The 21,151-nt window shown below is 49.4% G+C and overlaps 1 protein-coding gene and 1 pseudogene across 2 annotated transcripts in view; both read right to left on the reverse strand.

Annotated features, from left to right (window-relative positions):
* RSPO4 (R-spondin 4) overlaps positions 1–10,259 on the reverse strand; it is a 30,238-nt gene extending 19,979 nt beyond the window's left edge. The window contains exon 1 of the mRNA XM_081292365.1: positions 10,148–10,259. Coding sequence (XP_081148491.1) covers positions 10,148–10,226 — 79 coding nt within the window. The 5' untranslated portion in view covers positions 10,227–10,259. The remainder of the gene's footprint in view (positions 1–10,147) is intronic.
* A 5,120-nt stretch (positions 10,260–15,379) lies between these two features.
* LOC308648516 (methylosome subunit pICln-like) lies at positions 15,380–16,768 on the reverse strand (annotated as a pseudogene). The gene has a single exon. The product of its transcript is annotated as a methylosome subunit pICln-like (transcript).
* Between the last annotated feature and the right edge of the window lie 4,383 nt (positions 16,769–21,151).

Here is a 21,151-nt window from a genome sequence, read left to right on the forward strand (position 1 = left end):
CGTTCAGCTAAAATTTGGGGGCCAAAAGAGGTGAGGCAAAGAACCTCACCCCCCTCCCCGGCTGGTACAAAGACCTATCCACAGGTGTGACAACCTAAGGCAGGCACAGTCCCTAAGCCACATGCTTGTTGTTTAAACAGAGAGGGGGAGATGTTGAGAGCCACAGCCAAAGGAGCCCCAGCAAACTTCCAGCTGCCAGCTGATGATTGGCTCACAGCGGCCCCAGCAAACTTCTAGCTGCCAACTGATTGGCTCCTCTGCGGTGATGCTCATTGGGCTGTTTCCCTGCCCTTTCAGACCACGGAGCTGCTCATTGGAGGCTTGTGGGAAGCTGGTGGTGGCAGTTGGGCTCTGAGGGTTTTCCTGAAGAGCTGTGTGGTGCGGTGTGTGTGTTCTAAAAATAAAGTTCGTTTCTTTTGACAAGTGGCTCCTGAATTGTGCCCAGCCAGACTGCGGCATTTGGTGGCACAGCAAAGAGCTGTCGAGGGGCAAGCCAGGGCCTCAGCCCACAACACTAGGCCAGGCCTGCTTGGTGGCCTGTCAGTCTCTCCGCTGACTCCTGCCTCATAGGCTTTCAAAAGCTGGGAACTCTCTCAGGCCTGAGGCCCACCAGGGATGGACCCCAAATTGTCTGCAATGTAGTGACTTCTCCTCTCCAAGGGAACACACAGTTAGCAAACGGTGTCAGACGGAAGGAAGACACTGCCAGTGTCAAAATAAGGGGGAGGTGGGCACGTGAGTAATACTGTCACTGGACAGGGGTCAGATGAGGTCACTCCAAGGGGACGGTGACCTCAACTAGGTCTTCGCAGGGTCTTGACTTACACGAATTTCAGGATGTGTTGAAAGCAAGGCCCAAGGGGACTCCTCAAAGGACATCAAAGCAAAGGCACCCCCCCCATCAAGGCAGGGTGCTGAGCCCCCACCACCTCAGCCTCCAAGAGAAGACAGGGACCCACCCAGGGTAGACTCTCTAGACTATAGATAGGATTTTCTTGGGGGAAATAAGTGCAGACTCCCAGGTGAACTTAATGTGGAAATCAAATCCCATGTCAATCATTAGCTCTTTGGGGTTCAGAATGTTTCTTCCAGGTTAAGCCGTCAAACCATGAATCTGTTGTGCACAGATTGTGTAGGTGTTTGAATCTAGTGACATTTAAGTTGATTATGTCCTTGTTCTAATTAATTGATTTAGTACAAGCATGGGCTAGAGGCCGTTCATCTAACTCAACAGACAACACAGAAGCGGGTCTCTCCCTCTCCCTGACCGCCACCTCGCCCAGTCCGGGGAAGCCTTATACAGCCACAGAGGCAGGGGGATTCCAAGTTCAAGGCCAGCCTCCCTGTCTTAGCTGGGACTGTAGCTCAGTGGCAAAGCACTTCTGGGTTCAGTCCCCAGTAGTCGTCCCGAAAAGGGCAAAATTAAAGTTAAATTAAATTTAAAGAAAAACAACAACAACAAAAAAAGCATATTAAAATAAGAGGAATTAAAAATGAAATAAGAATAATTAAAAGAATGCTACAATAAAATAGCATTTCAAAGCAAAGTTAGATGATCAAACATAGATCAAGCAAAAAACAAAAAAAAAACCCAAAAACAAAATGTAAAAGTGAAATAAAAAAGGAATTCTGTAAAATACATTTAAATAAATTATATTTAAAATTAATAAAAACTAAAACTTTAAAAATAACTTTAGCAGGTTTAAATAAAAGTTTTTCAATAAACGAAGTAAAATCTTAAGAGTAAAATAAGAGAACCCCGCTACTGGTAACAGTTATAAAAATACAGAAAAATAAAATGAAAACCCCAAACAAGACTGAGGTCTTGGCCGACTGACGCTGTTAATGTGCTATGCGTTAAGGAGCCTGATTGGCTCAAATGCCTGGGGTGGGCGGAGCCTGATGGACTCAGAAGCCTGGAGGTGATTGGTGGTTGAAAGGGGAGGAGGAAGGAAAGGCGTGTCCCAAATAAATCCGTCTGACTCTGGTTTTCCAGCGCGCTGTGCGCAGCGGGCAGAAGTCAGGCCCCACCATAGCCCCAGCCTCAAACAGCCGTCATATCATTTATACATTTTGTACTGGTCAATGTCTCTCTCTCTCTCTCTCTCTCTCTCTCTCTCTCTCTCTCTCTCTCTCTCTCTCTCTCTTTCTCTCTCTCTCTCTCTCTCTCTCTCTCTCTCTCACACACACACACACACACACACACACACACACGTTGCACCATCTATCCTCCCTGTCATCCTTTAAGAGGAATTTTCACAGAGGAACGAACAGAAGCTCAGAGGATGGGTCACTATGACACAGTTGCACCGCACTTAGGACCACACTTAACTTGGAATCTAGGCTCCTTAAAATGACATTTTGAGGAGTCAGGTCTGTTGAGGACCTTCAAACAGAGCCAGGCCCATGTGTGACATCAGGCTTGATCATTCTGCACAAGAGAAAAATCAACCTTCTCTGATGCATGACCATTACGACCATGAATTAAGTACCCACTGTCTTCCAGATGGGTCACATGCATAGCCTTCCTCCCCAGGACGACCATGGGAAGCAGATGCTGTTCTTGGCCCCATATCCTGATGGACGACACTGACATTCAAGAGGGAAATATTTTCACCCAAGCCCGGGCAGTAGCGGAGCTGGGAGCTGAGCCCAGGCCTGACAGATCCCAAACCCCAGCCTCCCCGCTGGCACCAGGCACTCCCAATAGTCATGGCCGAATGCTCCGCTTCCTATGTGCTGGGAACACATGGTCCAGGTCCCGTGTTGCACATCAGCAAACCGAGGCCCAGATGAGAGATGACCTCTCCAGAGCCACTCAGCTAGTGAGTGGCAGAGTCCCCCTGGCCCGTCTGGACGTGCTGAGACAGCTGTGCCCACTCCCTCAACAGAGCTGTCTCTGAAGAGCCACGGTGACATTTCTCTTCATGTCCCCACCCTGGTGGATGTGGCCCTGCCGTCAGAGTCCTCTGGTGAAAGGAAGCGGGTTCCCCGTGTGGTCTGGGTCCCCTGGCTCGGGGGTGCCTTTCTTTTGAAGCAGATTCCCCCGGCAGCAGCAGGCCCTCAGAGCCTGGGGAACGCAGAGCGGTGGCCCTAGGAGTTGCACAACCTCATGACAAGAAAGCATTCCAGGCAGATGCGGTGGTCCAGCCTGGGACAGCAGAGCCTGGGAAGAGCTAGCCTGGCCCATCCCAAGGCAGGAAGCGGACCTTTTCCTGTGGGATCTGGAGGAATCCCAGGGGGAGGCTGGGGTGGGTGCGTCCTGAAGGGTGTGGATTTATTCAGGGCCAAGGAGATTCCAGCCCACGGAGACGTGGGACATCCTCAGGAGGGAGTCAGCACCCATCCCAACCTCTCCCCACCCGGGCTGTGTGACCTCCACAAGTGGATTCCCCTCTCTGAGCAAGGACAGCCTCATCTGTAGAATAATAGCATCAAGAATAACAGGGAGAATAATAGGCTCAAGCCACCTTGGGGGATGTGGTGTGATGTGGATGAACTGGGAGAAGCCCAGACATGGTGGTTATGGACCCAAGAAGCTCTGCCTTCAATTATTGATTTAAGTTCTGGTTTTGCCAAATTCATTTTGTCAAGCATTTGAAATACGAAGTTGCTAACATTTGACCGTTTTCAACTTACAGACATGACAATCTCATATACTTCAGTGAATCATCCTCTCCCTTAGTTCTATTTCCTTTTCTATAAAATGTGGATAATAATGGTCCCTCCCTGGGTGGCCATGAGGGGCAGAGGCGGCCATGAGGGGCAGAGGCGGCCACCAGGCAGTAAAGCTCAGTAGTCAGGGCTCAGGCTCTGGGACCAGGCAGACTTGGACTAGGTAAAGTTACTTATCCTCTCTTTGCCCCGGTTTTCTCATCTGTAGAATAGGCATAATAATGCGCTCACCTCACAGGTTTATCAAGAGAATTTTATTAACTTGATACATAGAGTGAACCTAGAACAGAATCTGACATTGCCAAACAGAATAAAATAATGCTGGCAAGACCTGGCATAGAGCAAAAGCCCAATATTAAAAACCGAATCAAAACAGCCTTTTTTACCCTTTTGATGCCAGAGAAAGTTAAGTAGAGTCAGTTTCTGCATCCAAGGTTTTGACCAACCTCCAGTTGTAGATATTAACTAAAAAAGGAAATTGGGTCTGTAATGAGCATGAACAGACATTTTTCTTGATATAATTCCCTAAACAATAGAGTGTAACAACTATTTATAGACATGTTACTTTGCATCAGGTCTTCTACTTATTCCAGAGAAGATTTAAAGTAGTTGGGGAATGTATGCAGGTTGTGTGCAGTCACTCCACTCTTTTATACCAGGGACTTGAGCGTTCTCAGATCTGGCATCTGAAGGCCTCCCGTCCTGACTTGACCTTGAGGAGACCACTATCAGCCACATTTTTCAGAGGACGAAACGGAATTACGGGAGAGGAGTGTGAGTTGAAGCACATGGAGTTGCCATTTCTGTAGGTTGATAAATTGGGTATTCCCTCAAGGATATCGAGGGACAGCTTTTTAAAAAATTTAAACAAAAACACATTCTTAAGAACACATATATGCGTGTAGAGATACTGGTGAGGCCTGGGCCTCTGGCTGTCCACCACCAAGCCTGGGGCCCTTCTGTGTCCAGGCAGGGTCCACAGTCCAGGGACCTGAGGGAAGGGCCACCTTGAGGCCACCATGGCTCTGTGTCTGGCACAGGCCTCTGCACCATCCCTCCTGGGGACCACACAGCTACGCCACAGACCCCATGGTGGCTCCACACGGCTCAGGCAACTGGAGAGGCCCTTCAGAGGCCATGACCCTGGCCAGCCTCTGGCTACCTGGCCATCTCCACAGAGAGCCTTGATCTGCAGAAAGCCCTTTCGTTTCTTTGGTCTGACTTTTACCCCGTCCCGAGGTGGGGGGTGGGTGAGGCAGACTGAACACCCCAGAGTCACATGGGGGAGACATGTTCTGTAAGGTCCACCTTCCCTGTGGGCTCTGGAGGGCTGTCTTCTGTGTCCACGCAGAGTCCTCACCCTGCACTGCTGCACCTACACTAGCTCCTGCTGATGACCTAGGAAGGTGCTGCTCTGGGGTCTCCAGCTGGACGGGGATGGGTCTTAGGGTCTCAATGGACCTTTTCGGCCTTAACACCCCACTAGTCGATGATCCTACCCCACACGGAAGTCTTCAAACTATGAAGTGATGCTGGTTCATGGCAGCCCAGGTGGGCTTCTGGAGAAGTCCACAGTCGCCTTCATCTTCCGCAGGCAGGAGAAGGGCAACTGCGGCCACCAGACGGGCCTGGCGAGGACCAGGTGAAGGGACCACGCCATGCCTGATACACACTGGCTGCCCTGCGGTATGTGATGCAGGAAGACACTGAGGGCCCTTTCAGGGGCTAAAATATGCCACTAGATTCAGGGTGACGAGAAACAAACGGCTAAACTAAGTACCTCCAGCGTCCCTGGGACAGACACCAAGGGCTCAACCCCCAGCTCCCTGCCTATCCCCATGTAACCTGCTGGGCCTCAGTCTCCTCATCTGGAGTATGGGGATCCTCCTGCTTTCCCAAGGCCCTGCATCTTGCATTCATGAGGACCTGCGCTGGTCACCTGGCTGGCCATGGGGGTGTAGAAGCAGCAAGGGTGACTGAGTGGCGTCCACACTTTTGGACAATGGTGAGAACTAGAGTTTTGTGTCAGCTCACACACAGCACCTGGGGCAGACACAGTGCACACACACGCACAGCACCATTCACACACTCATTGGCATCACAGAGGTGTGCACACACAGTCACCTCACCCCCTCACACACACAGTCACATAGACACAGAAGCCAAAGTACATTTCTCAAAATGATAATCGGCGTTAACGGTTGCGATGCATCCTGATATTTTCTGAAATGCAAGCTCATGGACCAAGGCCTATCAGCCAGATCTGGGTGGTTTTGCAAGCCCAGGAGCTGAGGCAGTGGGGTATGTGACACATCCTAAGGGATCCACAAAGCCCCAGATGTTGACTCCCTGGCTCTTAAAAAAAAAAAAAAAAAAAGAGCTTGCTGACCTACCCTCTGCTATCCTCTCCTCTCCTATTCCATCCTGTTCTGTTCTCTCTGTTCCGGTCCATTCCACTTTGCTCAGAAGTGCTGGTTGCCACTAAGTTCATCTCCCTGACCCCTCGAGGAGCTCAAACCTATTCAGATTAATGTGAACTTCGGTTTTTTCACCAGGCAGAAGATGGATGAATAAACTTTATCCAAGTGACACTTCAGCCAAGCGGTGTGTCCTCTTGGTGCCTCAGATTCCCCAGCTGAGCCTGGGACTGTGGCCAGCCTGCTTCTCTGGGCTACGTGGAGGAGAAACAGGGTCCTGCGGTGACGTTCTCAGTGACCCTGGAGCGCCATCTCTGCTGTCCGTTTCAGTGCCCTGCTCAGGGGAGGAGAGGCCCAGTCAATAGTTCTTCATGATGAAAGTGGCAGATAGATCCACTCGAGGCCTCCGTGACTGGACTCTGGACCCGTCTGCAATGGAACCTCCTCTTCCTCCAGCCACAGGGTCCCTTGGGCTCTTCCTCCGTGGCTAGACTCTCCCCTTGTCCTGCAGGAGGCCCCCCCGCCACTGCCACCTCTACTTGACTAAATCACGGTTCCACCACTGTCAGAGACACCCCCCTTGCAGCCACTCTGTGACTGCCAGTCAGGGATAGGAGTCATTTCTATTTCCAGGCACAAGCCATGGAGCCTCCCAAGCCCTGGATCCATGGCCCAGCTCCGCTGCTGTGAGCTCCAGGGCAGGCCAGGGCCCCTCTCCGAGCCTCTTACGTCCGGGAAGTGGGTGTAACACCAGGCTGTGACCAAGTGAGGATTCACACTCAAGGAGCTCAGGAGTTGGACAGCTTCCATCCCTGGGAGAGGGAGGTACGTTCCCCAGGGCTCAGCAGCAGGAGGTAGGAGCAGCACCCCCTTTGCTTGGCTTCAGAGGGAGGGGAAGCTGGACGCCCGTGAGGAGTATCTGCTTTCCAGCTCTCACCTGGACCTATTCATAAAGAAACCCTGCCCTCAGAGGACAGGACGACCTGCCCTGCCCTTGCTGTCCAGGTGACCCCCTCTACTCGGCTCTGTAGCTATCTGCGTTTCCCTTCTTCTCGCTGCTGATGTGCACCTGGACCTGGCTGGGTCTGGGTGTCAGCATCCAGGGGACACACCTCATTCGGTGCCCAGTCATGGCCTGGCCTGAAGACCTGTCCTCAGCTCTGCCTTTAGACACCTGCTTGCCCAGGTGTCGGTCCCTGCTTTATGCACAACTGACAGTGGGGACCTCCTGGCTCTGCACACAGGCTCTGCACTGTGCACAGAAGTGTCACCTGCTGTCCACCTCTCAGGCCTCCAGGGCCCGTGATTTCACGGTACATGAAAAAGAGGCTCAGAGAGAATGAAGGTTTGTGTGACGACGCAAAATGAGCCAGAGACACAGGTGACTCAACCCATGTGGGACGCCCCTCCACCCGGCCATGTGCATCCCACTCTGCTGTCAGATGGGAAGTGGCCGAATCCTTGTGAAGCCCCCGTTGGGTGCCTTCTAGAACCTTCCCTCTGGGCCGGTGCTAAATCTTCCCAACCGCCCAGAGGCAGGTACAGCGGCTCCCACTTCACAGATGGAGAGGTGTGTGGCCTCCCCAAGATCACAGGGCGAGGGCAGGAGGGGCTCAGGGTGTGAATCCCCATCTACCTGAATTCCAGGGCTCCTCCCTCTGCCCCCGGCTGCTTCAGGTCTAGAAGGATCTAAAAGTCGCCTGTGAACATGGGGACCTCTCACCTGCAGGCCTGGGATGTTGGGGAAAGTTAGTCACAGTCTGGCTTCTCCTCATCCCCTAAATTGAGCTCCAGATCTGTGGGGAGGGGATACAAACCAGAGCCCCTCACTCTGCCTGTCGCACAGCCAGGACACCCCGGCACGTTTCAAGAGAAACATCCCCATCTGGTTCTTATTCATTTATACTTAATTAATCAAAATGTTTTGTAAGAGACACTTGAGATCCAAGAACCTTTCTCAAGCCTTTTCTTTCATTCTTTTTTGTCTTCGAAACAGAAAAATTGGGTTTCATCAAGGAACAGTGACGTGGGACCCCAGGAGGCTCGGGTCTGCGGGAGCCAGGCCCCAAGGGCGAAGGCTCAGACAGGGAGGCTGCGGGTCCTGCCAGCCCTACCCCCTGACCTCTTGAATAAGGTCACAGGCTGTGGCACTGCAAGGAGAATGGGGAAGGGAGGGCAGGGCTGTCCCTGCATCCTGGCAGCCTTCGGAGCAGGCCCGGGTGTGTTCACCTTGGCGTCCCCGAGGTCTCACAGGGCCCGGCACAGAGGCTGCCCTGTCACACTTGCTGAATGAACGAGTGAATGAATGACTATGTATACTCACTGGTTTAGACTCACCCACCGTCTTCCTGATGAGTCGGATACTTAAAAAAATTATATTATAATTATTATTAATACTGGAGATTGAACCCAGGGGCACTTAACCACTCAGCCACATCCCAGGGCTCTTTGACACTTTATTTAGAGACAGGGTCTGAGTTGCTTAGGGCCTCACGGTTGCTGAGGCTGGCTTTGAACTCGCCATCCTCCTGCCTCAGCCTCCCGAGATGCTGGGATGACAGGAGTGCGCCACTGCACCTGGCCTTTAAAATTATTTTTATTCCCATTTTAAAGATGAGTCTGGGAGGAGAAAGCTTTTTTTTAAAAACATATATATATATATATATTTTTTTTTAACAACTGAGAAGGTTCTTAGAGATTTCCTACAGGACCTTCAGGTGGGTAAACTGAGGTTCAGAGCAGCAAGGTGACCTCCCCATGGGTATGCAGCTGGGGACGCGGGGATTTGAACCCAGGTTTCAGAGTCCATAGCTCTGATTCACTGACAAAGGCCATTCAAGAGGGATGCCACAGAAGCTCCCAAGTCTCCCCAGCTCACCTGAGGCCACCCATCTCTTCACTCCCTGTCTGTCATCTCTGTGTAGCCCCTGCTGGAGCTGGAGCCTGCTGTGCACCCCACTGGCTCTCCACAGCCCCCTCCTTCCTGCTGCATTCCAGGAGTGATGGAGTCCACACAACACGAGAAGTCCCCCCCCCCCAGGGCAAACCGTCTCCCCCTCTTCCCCAGCTCAGACCCGTGCTGGAGAGACAGAAAACACGGCATCCCACCAGGTGCTGGAGAGCTTAGCCGCCTAACCCGACAGAGCCTCGGGTCCCCTGCTTTATAAAACGGGATGACGCCTATGACACAGGATGTAGTGGGGATTCCACGAAACAGCGCATGGAGCACCCTCGGCACACTGGCTGGCACTTGCCAGCTCATTCTCAGACAGGCACCCTGGGGTGCCAGGACTCAGGGGTGACATTTGCTGCTCTGCTCTCCTCCACTCTCCTCTGCTAATTGACTCTGCCCATTGTCACCCTGCAGGGGCAGCTTCACACCCACCTCCTGCAGATCTGACTGTAGCAGTGAGAGACTTGGGATAGGACCCTGAAGTGACCCTGCACATAGCTACCCCCCCCCCCTTTAGAATCTGAACCTTGGTCCTTCTTCTTAGTGGCCCTGGGAGGAAGGATGGAAAGACTGAGGCTCTTGGAGGCACTGAATTCCTTCCAGGTCAATCCCAGAATAAGTGAACTTGAACTCAGGTCTCACATCTGGCTCAGCTCACCAGAGGAGGCCCACCGGGGATCACTGCCTTCTGGGAGGTGACACCATGAGTCAGGGTGTGTGATGAGGCTGGGAGTGGGACATCTGGATTCTCAGACTAGAGCTCTAGATGTCACCTCCAGACTCCACCTGAATGCTTAGGATGGCTTCTCAACCACTGTCTCCTAGTCCCTGATCCCCCAGGCTGGCTCAGAGTTGCTACCTTAGGGGAGGGGCAGGGGTGACAGGGAGCAAGTCCTGCGGGTCTCTCTCCTCCTTGGAGAGCCATCAGGTCCAGCTTGCTCAATGGCTCTCTTACCAGGTGCCTGGCGCCTCACTCTCCCCATCTGTCAGTTGGGTCTGACGTTTACCTGGAGGAGTGACTAGCCCAGAAACCAGGCAACAGGCAGAGGCCCCAAGGGACATCCCCCATCGCCCGCAGTGCCTGCCCTGTCGCGCCTCGTACCTTGCTTCTTCCTTCGGTTCAGGGCGAGCATGTCCACCGCGTGGGCGACGAGCAGCAGCAGGCAGAGTGGCGCCCGCATCTGGGCAGCCTGGTCCAGGCGGGCGCGGGGCTCCCCGGGCGACCCGACGGCCCCGGCGGTGGCGCTGGGGCTGCTCTGAGAGCGCGAGAGAGCGGGGCGCATCCGCTGGGCGCGGAGTCGCTCCGCCGCCAGGGACCCGCTGTCCGCCCAGGGGCTGCCGCCAGGTCTAGGGAGGGCTTCGGCGCAGCGGGCACTGCCCCCGCGGGGAGGAGCCGGCGCGCGGGGGCGGCGCGATTGCCCGCGGGGCCGGGCGCAGGGGGGTCGCCTGGCGGGTCCCTGAGCCTGGTCTGTCCTACAACCCATCGCAGCGCCGGGTCCCCGCCCTCCCTCCACCCCATGCCCCCCGCTCCCTCCACCCCATGCCCCCCCCCCGCGCTGCCCTCCGCACGTGGACACAGCCCCGCCAGCCAAGAGGCCCTGACAAGTGCCAAGCGCACACGCACCCGCAGGTACAGACGCACGGACCCGAGAGTCCCTCCGGCCGCATCCTGACCCGCTCTTCGCCTGTGGCCTTCCTTCCTTTCCTCTTTCTGCATCTGCCTCCTGCCCCGAGGGCCACCTCTTCGCGTCTTCTGTTTTCCATCCTGAGCCCTGACTCGGCCCCTTTCCCGGACTTCGTGACTTCACTCTCGCCAGAGTGCATGTCCTTTTCCGCCTCAGTCTCCCTGCCTTCACCTGGCAGGGCCCCTGCCTCTGCCTGGGTCCCATCCCTCTCCACCTCCCTGCCTGTTGGGTGGCCGTCTGCGCGGCGCCTACTGCCCGCCTCTCTCTCTCTTTCAAGAGAGTCCTGAGCCCCTTCTGGCCACTGACCCTGAGTGTTTCCTGCTGCAGCTGTCGGGAGCCTCCACTTTTTTACTCAAAGTGTCCAGCACCTCATAAATTCGCATGTGACAGGTCAGAGGACCTGGACTGTGTTTCCTCCAACCTTATCACCAGGACTGGGGGCAGCTGGTCCCATTTTAACCCTGTCGGTGCCGAATTGCTCCTCCAACCCAACAGCTTCCTCCTGCCTCCAATTGTTCTTCTCACCAAAACAGAGAACAACATGCTAACTATCATTTCCAAGGCCTGTGTGCTTGGTGTTAGGCGACACACTTTATAGATGGTTATTCTACACACAGATTGTTTCTGTCTTGATGAACTACTTTTTAGGGGAGGAAAGGGAAACTCAGAGAGACCAAGTGACTTGCCTAAGACCACACAGCAGGTCAGCTGTCAACTTGGATGCAGTTCTTGCCTCTCCTAGGCACTCTCAAGGCACAGTCCATCGGAAGAGTGAGAGCCTTGGAGGGCCAGAAGAACTCACCCTTGACACTGTCTTGCTGCATAATCTACCTGTGTGGCCTTTTTTTTTTTTTTTTTTTAACCAGGGATTGAACTTAGGGACACGTAACCACTGAGCCACGTCCCCAGCCCTATTTTGTACTTTATTTAGAGACAGGGTCTCACTAAGTTGCTTAGTGCCTTGCAGTTGCATAGGCTGGCTTTGAACTTGCAATCCTCCTGCCTCAGCCTCCCAAGCCACTGGAACTACAGGTGTGCACCACCACACCCAGCTCTTGTGTAGCTTGATCCAAAAGAAACGGAGAGTGTCTCTTCCAGTTCTCCCAATGCAATGAGGGACACTGGAGAATGTCGGGGAGAGGGAAACACAGGGTGTGTGTGATACGGCCCCAGCTGGCCATCCTTCCTGTGGGGCATCACACACACTGGAGGACAACAGGGGTCATTCGATTCCAGCTGTTCCATTTCACAGATGGAGCCACAGAGGCTTCGGGCTTGGGGGTGCCTCCGTCAGGTCAGAGCTGGGGTGGGCATCTCAGTGTCCCAGTGTGCTGACTACAATGGTTTGCAAAGCCACATGGTCTGCCATCTCTGACCCCAGTCTCCTTCCCACCTCATACTTCTCCCCTTTCACCTCAAAGAGCCCCCCTCCTTGCAGTATTTCAGGCCTCTCACCTTGGGGCTTCCACAGAATGGTGGCCTAAGTCCCTTCCCCACTTCCCAGGACTCACTCAGGCCCAGTCCTCTAATGCCTCTCCTTCCCTGGTTCTCAGGCCAGGCCTGGTACCTCCTCCGGGCTTCCCCCATGCCTTCTGACAGTTCTGGTCACACCAGCTGGGAACTATGGTGGCATCTGTCCCTCCCTCTACACTGTCAACTCTTCCCAGCCAGAGACGAGTCCCCCCCCCCCCAGCCCCAAGTCATTTCCGACCCAGGGGGGCAGCATCCACAAGAGCCAGGTCCAAGAGGGACAATGAGTCACGCAGAGACCAGGGCTACTCCAAGCCACACAGCTCTGCAGGATGAAACCCTCTCCCCTTCTCCTAGTTCTCCTCCTGACCCCAGGCCTTCAGCTCCAGCTACCTGGCCTCCTCTTATTCCCCAGACCCCTGTTACGTGTGCACAGGGGTTTTCTGTTCTCTCATCCTGGGAAACCCTTCCCCAGGTGCCCTCAAGGCTTGTTCTGGGTCAGTGCTACTTCTTCAGAGACACCTCCTCTCATGGCACCAGGAAAAACAGCACACAGTTTCCCTTAACACCTTCTCTCGCTTTAGTCTCCGCTGTACCGAGTGCTGCTGGCCTGCTCGTGTGGGGAATGGGCTTGTGGGTGGTTTCCACGAGACAGGAACCTTCTGTTTGATCCCCGTGTGCCTGATCCATGAGGAATTAATATCCGTGTATTGAGTAAAAGAATAGATGAATGGATGAATGAGAACACACTCATCCCTGATTTATTAGGGGACGTCAGGATCCGTTTCCCTTTTAGTTCAATGGCACAGATGGGATTTTGTGACACCTCTTCCAGTCTTTCCAAAATCTGATTTCTAGGGTTCTAAGGTCTGGGGTTCAAGCCCCTCCCGCATGATGCGCAGAGGCGCTGGGATTCTCTGGAGCTACAGTGGGCTATTTGGATTTCTCAGCTGCCCTCCAGGAGGGGACCCAGCACATCAAAACTGAGGAGAGGGGAAGCTGACTCAGTCTCCTCCCTGCCTCACCCTTCTCCCTTTTCACCCCAAATATTCCCCGATGACAGTCCCCAGGGAGGACACTGGGGCTTGTGATGCGGATGGCATGCCCAGGAAGTGTGCATCTTAGGGATGTCAGTTAAGGAAACACTAGACACTGGCAGCAGAGGAGGACAAGCACTCGAAGCTTGGCATGTGTTCCTGATAAGTCAGGCTTCTGTGGGATAACTGGGACTCGGGTTCCCTTCAGCTTGTGCTCCACCCTCTTCAGTTCAGGAGCCCCACCTCATCCACAGTGTCACTTTCCACAGTTTCAGTTAACTGCAGTTGACAGCAGTTTGAAAATATTAAATGGAAAATTCCAGAAACAAACAATAGGTTTTAGACTGTGCACTGTTCTGAGCAGTGTGATGACATCTCACACAGCCTGTTCCATCCAGCCCTGGATGCACACCACCCTTTTGTCCAGCATGTCCACTCTGTATATGCTACTAGCCCGTTAATCACATAACGTTAATCACTAGGTTACCAGACTATTATCAACTATTATCATCTCTCAGTGCTTATGTTCAGTATAACCCTTATTGTTCTTAGTAAATGGCCTCAAAGTGCAAGTGTAGTGATGTTGCCAAAAGAGAACCTGTAAAGTACTTCCTTTAAAAAGAAAAGGTGGTGAGAAATTTTCAGAGAGATCATACTCACATAACTTTTATTATAGTATGTTGTTATAATCATTCTATTTTTTTTTACTAGATATTGTTAATCTCCTACTGTGCCTAACTTATAAATTCAACTTTACCATGGGTGTGTATATATAGGAAAAAATATTATAAAAAGAGTTCAGCACATCTGCAGATTTTCTATGTGGTTTAAAGCTCATTGAGAAGGGGTAGGGCTTGTGGAAGGGATAGAGCTGGTCTACCCACATCCTATTGGCCAGAACTCAGTCACATGACCACGTGAACCCGCAAGGGCAGCTGGGAAATGTAGTCTAGATGTGTGCTGGACTATACCCCAGAGGAAAAGCAAATGAGTCTGGTGAACATCTGGCTCATTGGTCACATTGGGCCCTCATTTCTTGTCCTAGTGATAACAGTTTCTCCTGCATGTATCTTCTGTGGCCCTCACAAGTTCTTTTCGCTAAGCAGCCTGAAGACCTGGATCTTCCACCTGGTGAAGACCAAGCTCTTCCCCAGAACCACCTGAGGGTCCTGCCAAGGTGACCTACTGTTCATATTTTCCAGGGAAGAGTGGTTTCCTGGGATGCAGAGTTCTCTGACGTAGAGTTTGTTGTAAGCACCACCAAGTCAAGATGCCTAACTCCACCACGACCACGAGACTCCGGCACACAGCTCGTTTATGGTTCTGCTCTCTCTCCTCTCCAGCCCTAACTCCCTAGCAACCACTCATCTGTTCTCCATCTCTATAATTATGTTGTACACAAGTTTTTGTTTTATAATGGAATCATGCAGTTTGTATCCTTTTGAGATTGGCTTTCTTAACTCAGCATAATTTCCTTGAGAGCCATTCCATTTTTTGCATGTATTTGTAGTTAGTTGCTTTTTTGTGCTGAGTCATCTTCCAGGGTATGGAGACATTATATCTGTGTAGCCATTCCTACAGTGAAGGGCGCTGGGTAATTTCCAACATTTGGCTATTAACAATAAAGTGGACTTGTGCTTACTTCAGCTACATTTACTAAAAAAAAAAAAAAAAAAAAAAAGAATAAACTACCTTAAATACCTGTGTATAAATTTCTGTATGTTCTCTTCGGTGAAGTGTGTATACATATTTTTTGTACATTTTAAGATTTTTTTTATTGATTTAAAAAAATAAATGACAGCAGAATGCATTACAATTCTCATTACATATATACAGCACGATTTTTCATATTTCTGGTTGTATATAAAGTATTTTGACACCAATTTGTGTCTAAGAATTTTTTTTTAATATTTATTTATTTAGTTATTGGCAGACACACAACATCTTTGTTGGTATGTGGTGCTGAGGATCGAACCCGGGCCGCACGCACGCCAGGCGAGCACGCTACCGCTTGAGCCACATCCCCAGCCCCAAGAATTTCTTTTGGTGTTTTTTTTTAATAGAAAATGTAGATTTATTTGTTATGTTATTACGAAGACAAAACAATTATCATTAGAAGTACTTGGAGGATTTTCATTTCAGTTCACTGTTCTGTTACAGAAAACTAACCTAAGAGGGTGGAAATTAAATGATATAACCTAAGAGGCTATACAGGGTAGACTGGTAAAAGAGGGCAGAAGGAGCAGAAGGTAGCTAGAAACACTCTTGTCAGTGGCAGGATCTGTAGCTAGGATATTTCCCAAGAGGCTACTACAGAGGCCTGAATTAATTAATTTGGCCCCCAAATCAGTAAAAGACTCTTGACTCTGTGGAGAATAACAAAGGCTGATCCCTCTGAGATATTTGCCTTTTCTTCCCACACTCCAAGCTCCTGAGCATGTTTACCACAGGCCTGCTACTGTACAGATGATTCATACAGCAAAGGCAGGAATTATAGGCTTACTCATAGGGTACCTAACACAAAGTTTTGGGGTAAATGATAAACTACAAGTACCCCCTTGGATGAATTAATTCACCTTTGTTAATAAAGTTTGTAGTTCCTTCTGCTGGTGACAACTTGCTGTCTCAATATAGTCTGTCTTGAGAAAGAACTGGTTATATGTTGAGTTTTGGAGAAGGAAAGACTTTCATCAACCCCACTCCAAAGTGGAAGAGGCACCAGGTTCTCTCCTAGTTATAAGCAGAACTTTTAAGCAGCATAAATCATTTTCAGTGATCAACATCCGCATCCTCAAACTGTCCAGCAACTGTTGGTGTGGTATCTACCTCCATCCCATCTTCATAATCTTTTATTGAATCTTCCGTGGGGATCCCAGCCATGTTATAGTGGCTGCTCACAGACTGAGAAAGCATTCCTTCTAATCTCTCCAGTGTAGCTTGCCCTTCTGCTGTTAAATGGGATAATCCTTCTTCATAGGTATAAAATGTAGGAATATCCCCCTGCCCTTGTTCATGTGTTTCCACTTCATATTCTTCTCCATCATAATCATCTGAGTCTTCATCCTCAGGATCTGGATGCAAAGCCTAGCCTTGACACATTGCAGTGAACATCACTTCCAATGCTGATTTATCACTAGGCACAAATCTAAATTCAGTAATAGGTTCAACATCATCATCACTGTTTTCCTCCTCTTCATCAGCAAGAGATTCTTTTGATTCTTCTCCAAATTTGGCATTCACCATAACATACAAATGCTCTCGAGGATAAGCATTTAGGTCCCTGGACACCGCATATAAACTAATGGTGGGGTATTCCAGTGAGAATCCTAATCCAGAACCATCTAACCAAGACAGGTGGCTCTCCGTGATGTAAAGAGTGCCGATACCGAGGCCCTTTCCGTTCAGCACAGCCTCTGTATCTGGCTGCTGTTGCCAAAGCCCCTCATCCTGCTCCGGTGGTGGGAAACTCTTTAGGAAGCTCATTGTACCCGGGAGCATTGAAACAGGTTCTCAGAAAACTAAGACACAGCAATACCCCTGGTGTTTTTGTTTATAGTTGGGCCTTAAGAGTTCCCTGCATATCTTAGAGAGAGAAACTTATGATTTGCAAATATTTTCTCCTGGTCTGTAATTTTCCTTTTCATCTTCTTAGTAGAGTCTTTCACAGAGAAAAGGTGTTTAATTTGTATGGGGCAGGGGCCCACTTTTTTTTTTTCTTGATATGGAACCCGGGTTTGGTGTCAAGTCCAAGAACATTTTCCATTCCTCCGTCTCAAAGACGTTCTCTCCTATTTCTTTCTAAAAAGCTACATAAGTTTACATTTAAGTCTACTTTCCATTTTCAGTTAACTTTTATGTAAGGTGTGAGGTTTAGGTCCAGGTCCATATTTTTACCTGTGAATGTCCCTTTGCTCCAGTGAGATTCCATATAGAAGTTATCCCTACATCCACTGAGTTGCTTTTACTCCTTTGTCAAAAATTAGTTGGGCCCATTTTTGTGGATTTATTTGGGGTTTATCTATTCTTTTCTGTGGATTGTGTACCTTCCTATCTCCCAATACCACACTTTGTTTATTATTGTAACATAAAATCTTGAAATTGATTTGGCCAATCCATCTCAATTAATTCTTAATGTCTTTTTCTAACTATCTTTTCTAGTTCCTTTGACTTCACATCTAAATTTTAGAATATCCTCGTTTATATCTACAAAAAAAAAATCTTGCTAGGAATTTTGTTAGAACTGCATTAAACATGTATATCAATTTGGAGAAAACCGACATTTTACTATGTTCAGCCTTCCAATCCATGAACACGGTAAGTCTATTAATTTTTTTTTGGTGGGGGGGTACCAGGGAGTGAACCCAAGGGGGCTTAACCACTGAACAACATCCCCATCCCTTTTTAGTTTTTATTTTTGAGACAGGGTCTCAAGTTGTTTAGGGCCTCACTAAATTGCTGAGGCTAGCTTTGAATTTATAATCCTCCGGCCTCAGCCTCCCAAGACACTGGGATTACAGGCATGCACCACCACGCCTGGCTCTCTACTCAGATCTTTATTCTTTTTAACATCAGTGTTTTAACATTTGCAGCATAGAAGTTTTCTACATGTACTATTAGATTTATGCCTAAGTATATTCTTTCTTCTTTTAGTAACTGTAAATGCTACTTTGAATTTTGCTGTCCACACATTCACTACTGGTATAGAGAAATACAGTAGAGTTTTGTGGGTTGATCTTGTATCCTGTCAACTTGCTGAATCCACTCATTAGTTCTAGGAGTATTTTTATAGATTTTTTGGGATATTTCTACGTAGACAATGATGTCACCTGCAAATAGGGACACTTTTCTTTCTTTCTGATCTTTGTGCCTTTATTCTTTTTTTCTGCCTCATGGAACTGACTAGAACCGGCCGAATAAGAGTGATGAGAGCAGATGCCCTGGCCTTGTTCTCTCCTTAGTGACAATGCGTTCAGTCCTCAGCCTCAGCATGCAGTTGGCAGGCAGGTTTCTGTGGATGCTCTTAATCAAGTTGAAGAAGTTCCTATTCCTATTTTTTCCTGAGAGTTTTTTTTTTCACGCCTGGATGTTGCATGCTGCCAGACTTTCCCTGTATGTTGACAGAATCATTTCATTTCTCTCCTTTTGCCCACTGATGTGGAGCATGACGTTGATTGCTTTTCAAATACCGACTCGGTCTTCTCATGGTGGAATGAACTTCATGTAGCCATTGGGTTTGATTCTTTTTGTCATTTGTTTAATTGGGTCAGTTCATATTGTGCTAGGGACTTTGGGGAATATTTCCACTAATGATATTGGTCTGTATTTCTTTCGTTGTTGTTCTTTTTGTCTGTCTGTTTTTTTTTTTTTTTTTTTTGGCCCCCAGAGCACCAGAAGAACGAACCGGACCAGAATACACAACTGACCGGTCATTGCAAGGACAGCCACAAGAGCAGTTGGGAACCTACATGCTACACCTGAACAGCGAGATTGTCCTTTCAAAGAAGAGATGTGAGAATATCTGAAGTGTCCTAACATAAAAGCCAAAGTGTCCAGTATAGAATAGGAAATTACCCCCCACAACAAGAATTGGGATAAGAATTTTTAGTGAGAAAATGCAATGAATGGATGCCAATATTAAGATATTGATTGGATTAGACAAAGGAGAATAAAGGGATGGGAATAGGAAAGAAAGTAGAGTGAATCGGACGCATCTTCTCTAGGTTTACATGCGAATATACGAGAGTGTAACTCCACATCGTGTACGACCACAGAATGGGAAGTTATTAGTAATTGTAAATGCTACTTTAAATGTACATATTAAATATCCCTAGCAAAATATACACACTCCATGTGTGGATAATAGGTCAGAATACATTCTCCTGTCATGTATAACTAAAAAAGAACGAATTCAAAAAAGATGAAGATGTTGGGATCATCTGAAAAATATTTTAAAGCATCCATCATAAAAAATGCTTTGGCAAGAAATGATGAATTATCTTGAAACAAATGAAAACATATAAGATCTCAGCAAAGAAATTAGTTATGGGGGCTGGGGATGTGGCTCAAGCGGTAGCGTGCTCGCCTGGCATGCGTGCGGCCCGGGTTCGATCCTCAGCACCACATACCAACAAAGATGTTGTGTCCGCTGAGAACTAAAAAATAAATATTAAAAATTCTCTCTCTCTCTCTCTCTCCCCCCCACTCTCTCTCTTTAAAAAAAAAAAGAAATTAGTTATGAGAAAGAATCAAATTGAAATCATTGAACTGAAACATGCAATAATTGGGAAAAACCCACCCCACTTGCTAATGGACATGAGCGATGACGGACAGATGCCCCGACTCCCTCATCCAGGGGGCAAGAGAGCCCAAGGCACCCAGGACCAAGAGGACCGACCTCCAGCTGCCCGTGGTATGCCGTCGGGATAACCCACTGCTTCCCCTCCTGTTCCGCTCTTTCTGTCTCATGCCATCTTTCTTGGGGTCATTTCCCAATTCTTGACTCAGATCTTGGCATCAGGGTCTGTTTCTTGAAACCTCAAACCAAGACATCTCATCCCCAAGACAACCTCTCAGCAGTGCAGGCCAGACCTAGAGCAGCACCCAACCCGGAGGGAGGTCCTCCTGCGGCTTTGGTGGTGCGACTCAGCCTGCTCCTCATCTGTAAAACAGAGACACTGAGCTAGATCGTCCCTGTTCCCCAGACTGCATCTTGCTCCTCTCTGAAATCAAACTCTGCACCCCGTCTTCACTCCTCGCTCCCTCTGACTTTTCCCAAAGGAAGACAGATGGCCTTGTTCCCGAGGGACGCTCAGGCACACAAAGGAGGTGCTTCCTGCCAGGGTCCCCTCCTGCACCCCCCACCAGTGGAATCGCAGCCTCCATGGAGGGTCGGGTTGTCATTGTTTTAATACTAGTGTGAAATAAATTGAAAAATTACCCATAAAATACAGGTTTTCAGAAGCTGGCTTGAAATTTCTTTCCATAAACAAACAAGTTTAAAGAGATGCCTGAAAAAGCCACCCGCTAATTCTTCCCCCAACCTTTTCATGTCCCGGTGTGGAAATGGGGTCTGCTGGGAGATTTGGCCTCCTGGGCCAGTGCAGGCTACTGGGGGCCACAAGTCACCCCTCGGCCTTTGAGATGACTTATCTCACTCTCATCTGTCTGCTCCACAAAGAACCCCCAATACTCACCCCCGGCCCCCATCCCAGCTCCCAACTCTGCACCCAGTTGAGAACCAAATTGTCCTGATTGGAAGCAGGGATTTCCCAGTTATTCAGTGTGACATCGAGCAAGTTACTTAACCTACCTCAGCTTCAGCTTCCCCACTGCAAAGATGAAGCCAAAACTGTTTCCTAGGGTTGTTAGAGGATGAAATTAGTCAGATGCCCATGCAGTTCTCAGAACATGGAAGCCAGCCGTGCTGCAGGACTGTTCGCTATTATTAGTTTGATAGGCAGAAGAAAAACTAGGATAGAAGAGGAGGTAGGAGGCTTAGTGACATTTGGACTTGTCCACAGTGACCTCTATCCTTTGGGGTGTTCACAGAAATGTCTGCCCAGCACTCTGCAGTTTGCAAGGCTTGCTGGCACCTGCCACCTCATTTGGCCTAATATTTGACCGTGGAAGGATTCAGGACAAGGGTTATGATTACAGAAGACAATACTGAGGTCTCATAGATAAATGGACTCATGCTCTTGGAAAGTGGGAGTGAAAGCCAGGACTCCCTTTTGGTTGTTTGAGGACCTAGAAGGAATCCTGACCCTGGACATACACTGAGCCTTATCCTGGTCTTAGACTGAGCCCTGATCCTGGTCTTAGACTGAGCCTTGATCCTGGTCTTAGACTGAGCCCCATCCTGGTCTTACACTGAGCCCTAATCCTGGTCTTAGACTTGAGCCTTGATCCTGCATC

Source organism: Spermophilus citellus (genome assembly GCF_964194105.1).
Source record: "Spermophilus citellus genome assembly, chromosome: 4".
Taxonomy (NCBI): domain Eukaryota; kingdom Metazoa; phylum Chordata; class Mammalia; order Rodentia; family Sciuridae; genus Spermophilus; species Spermophilus citellus.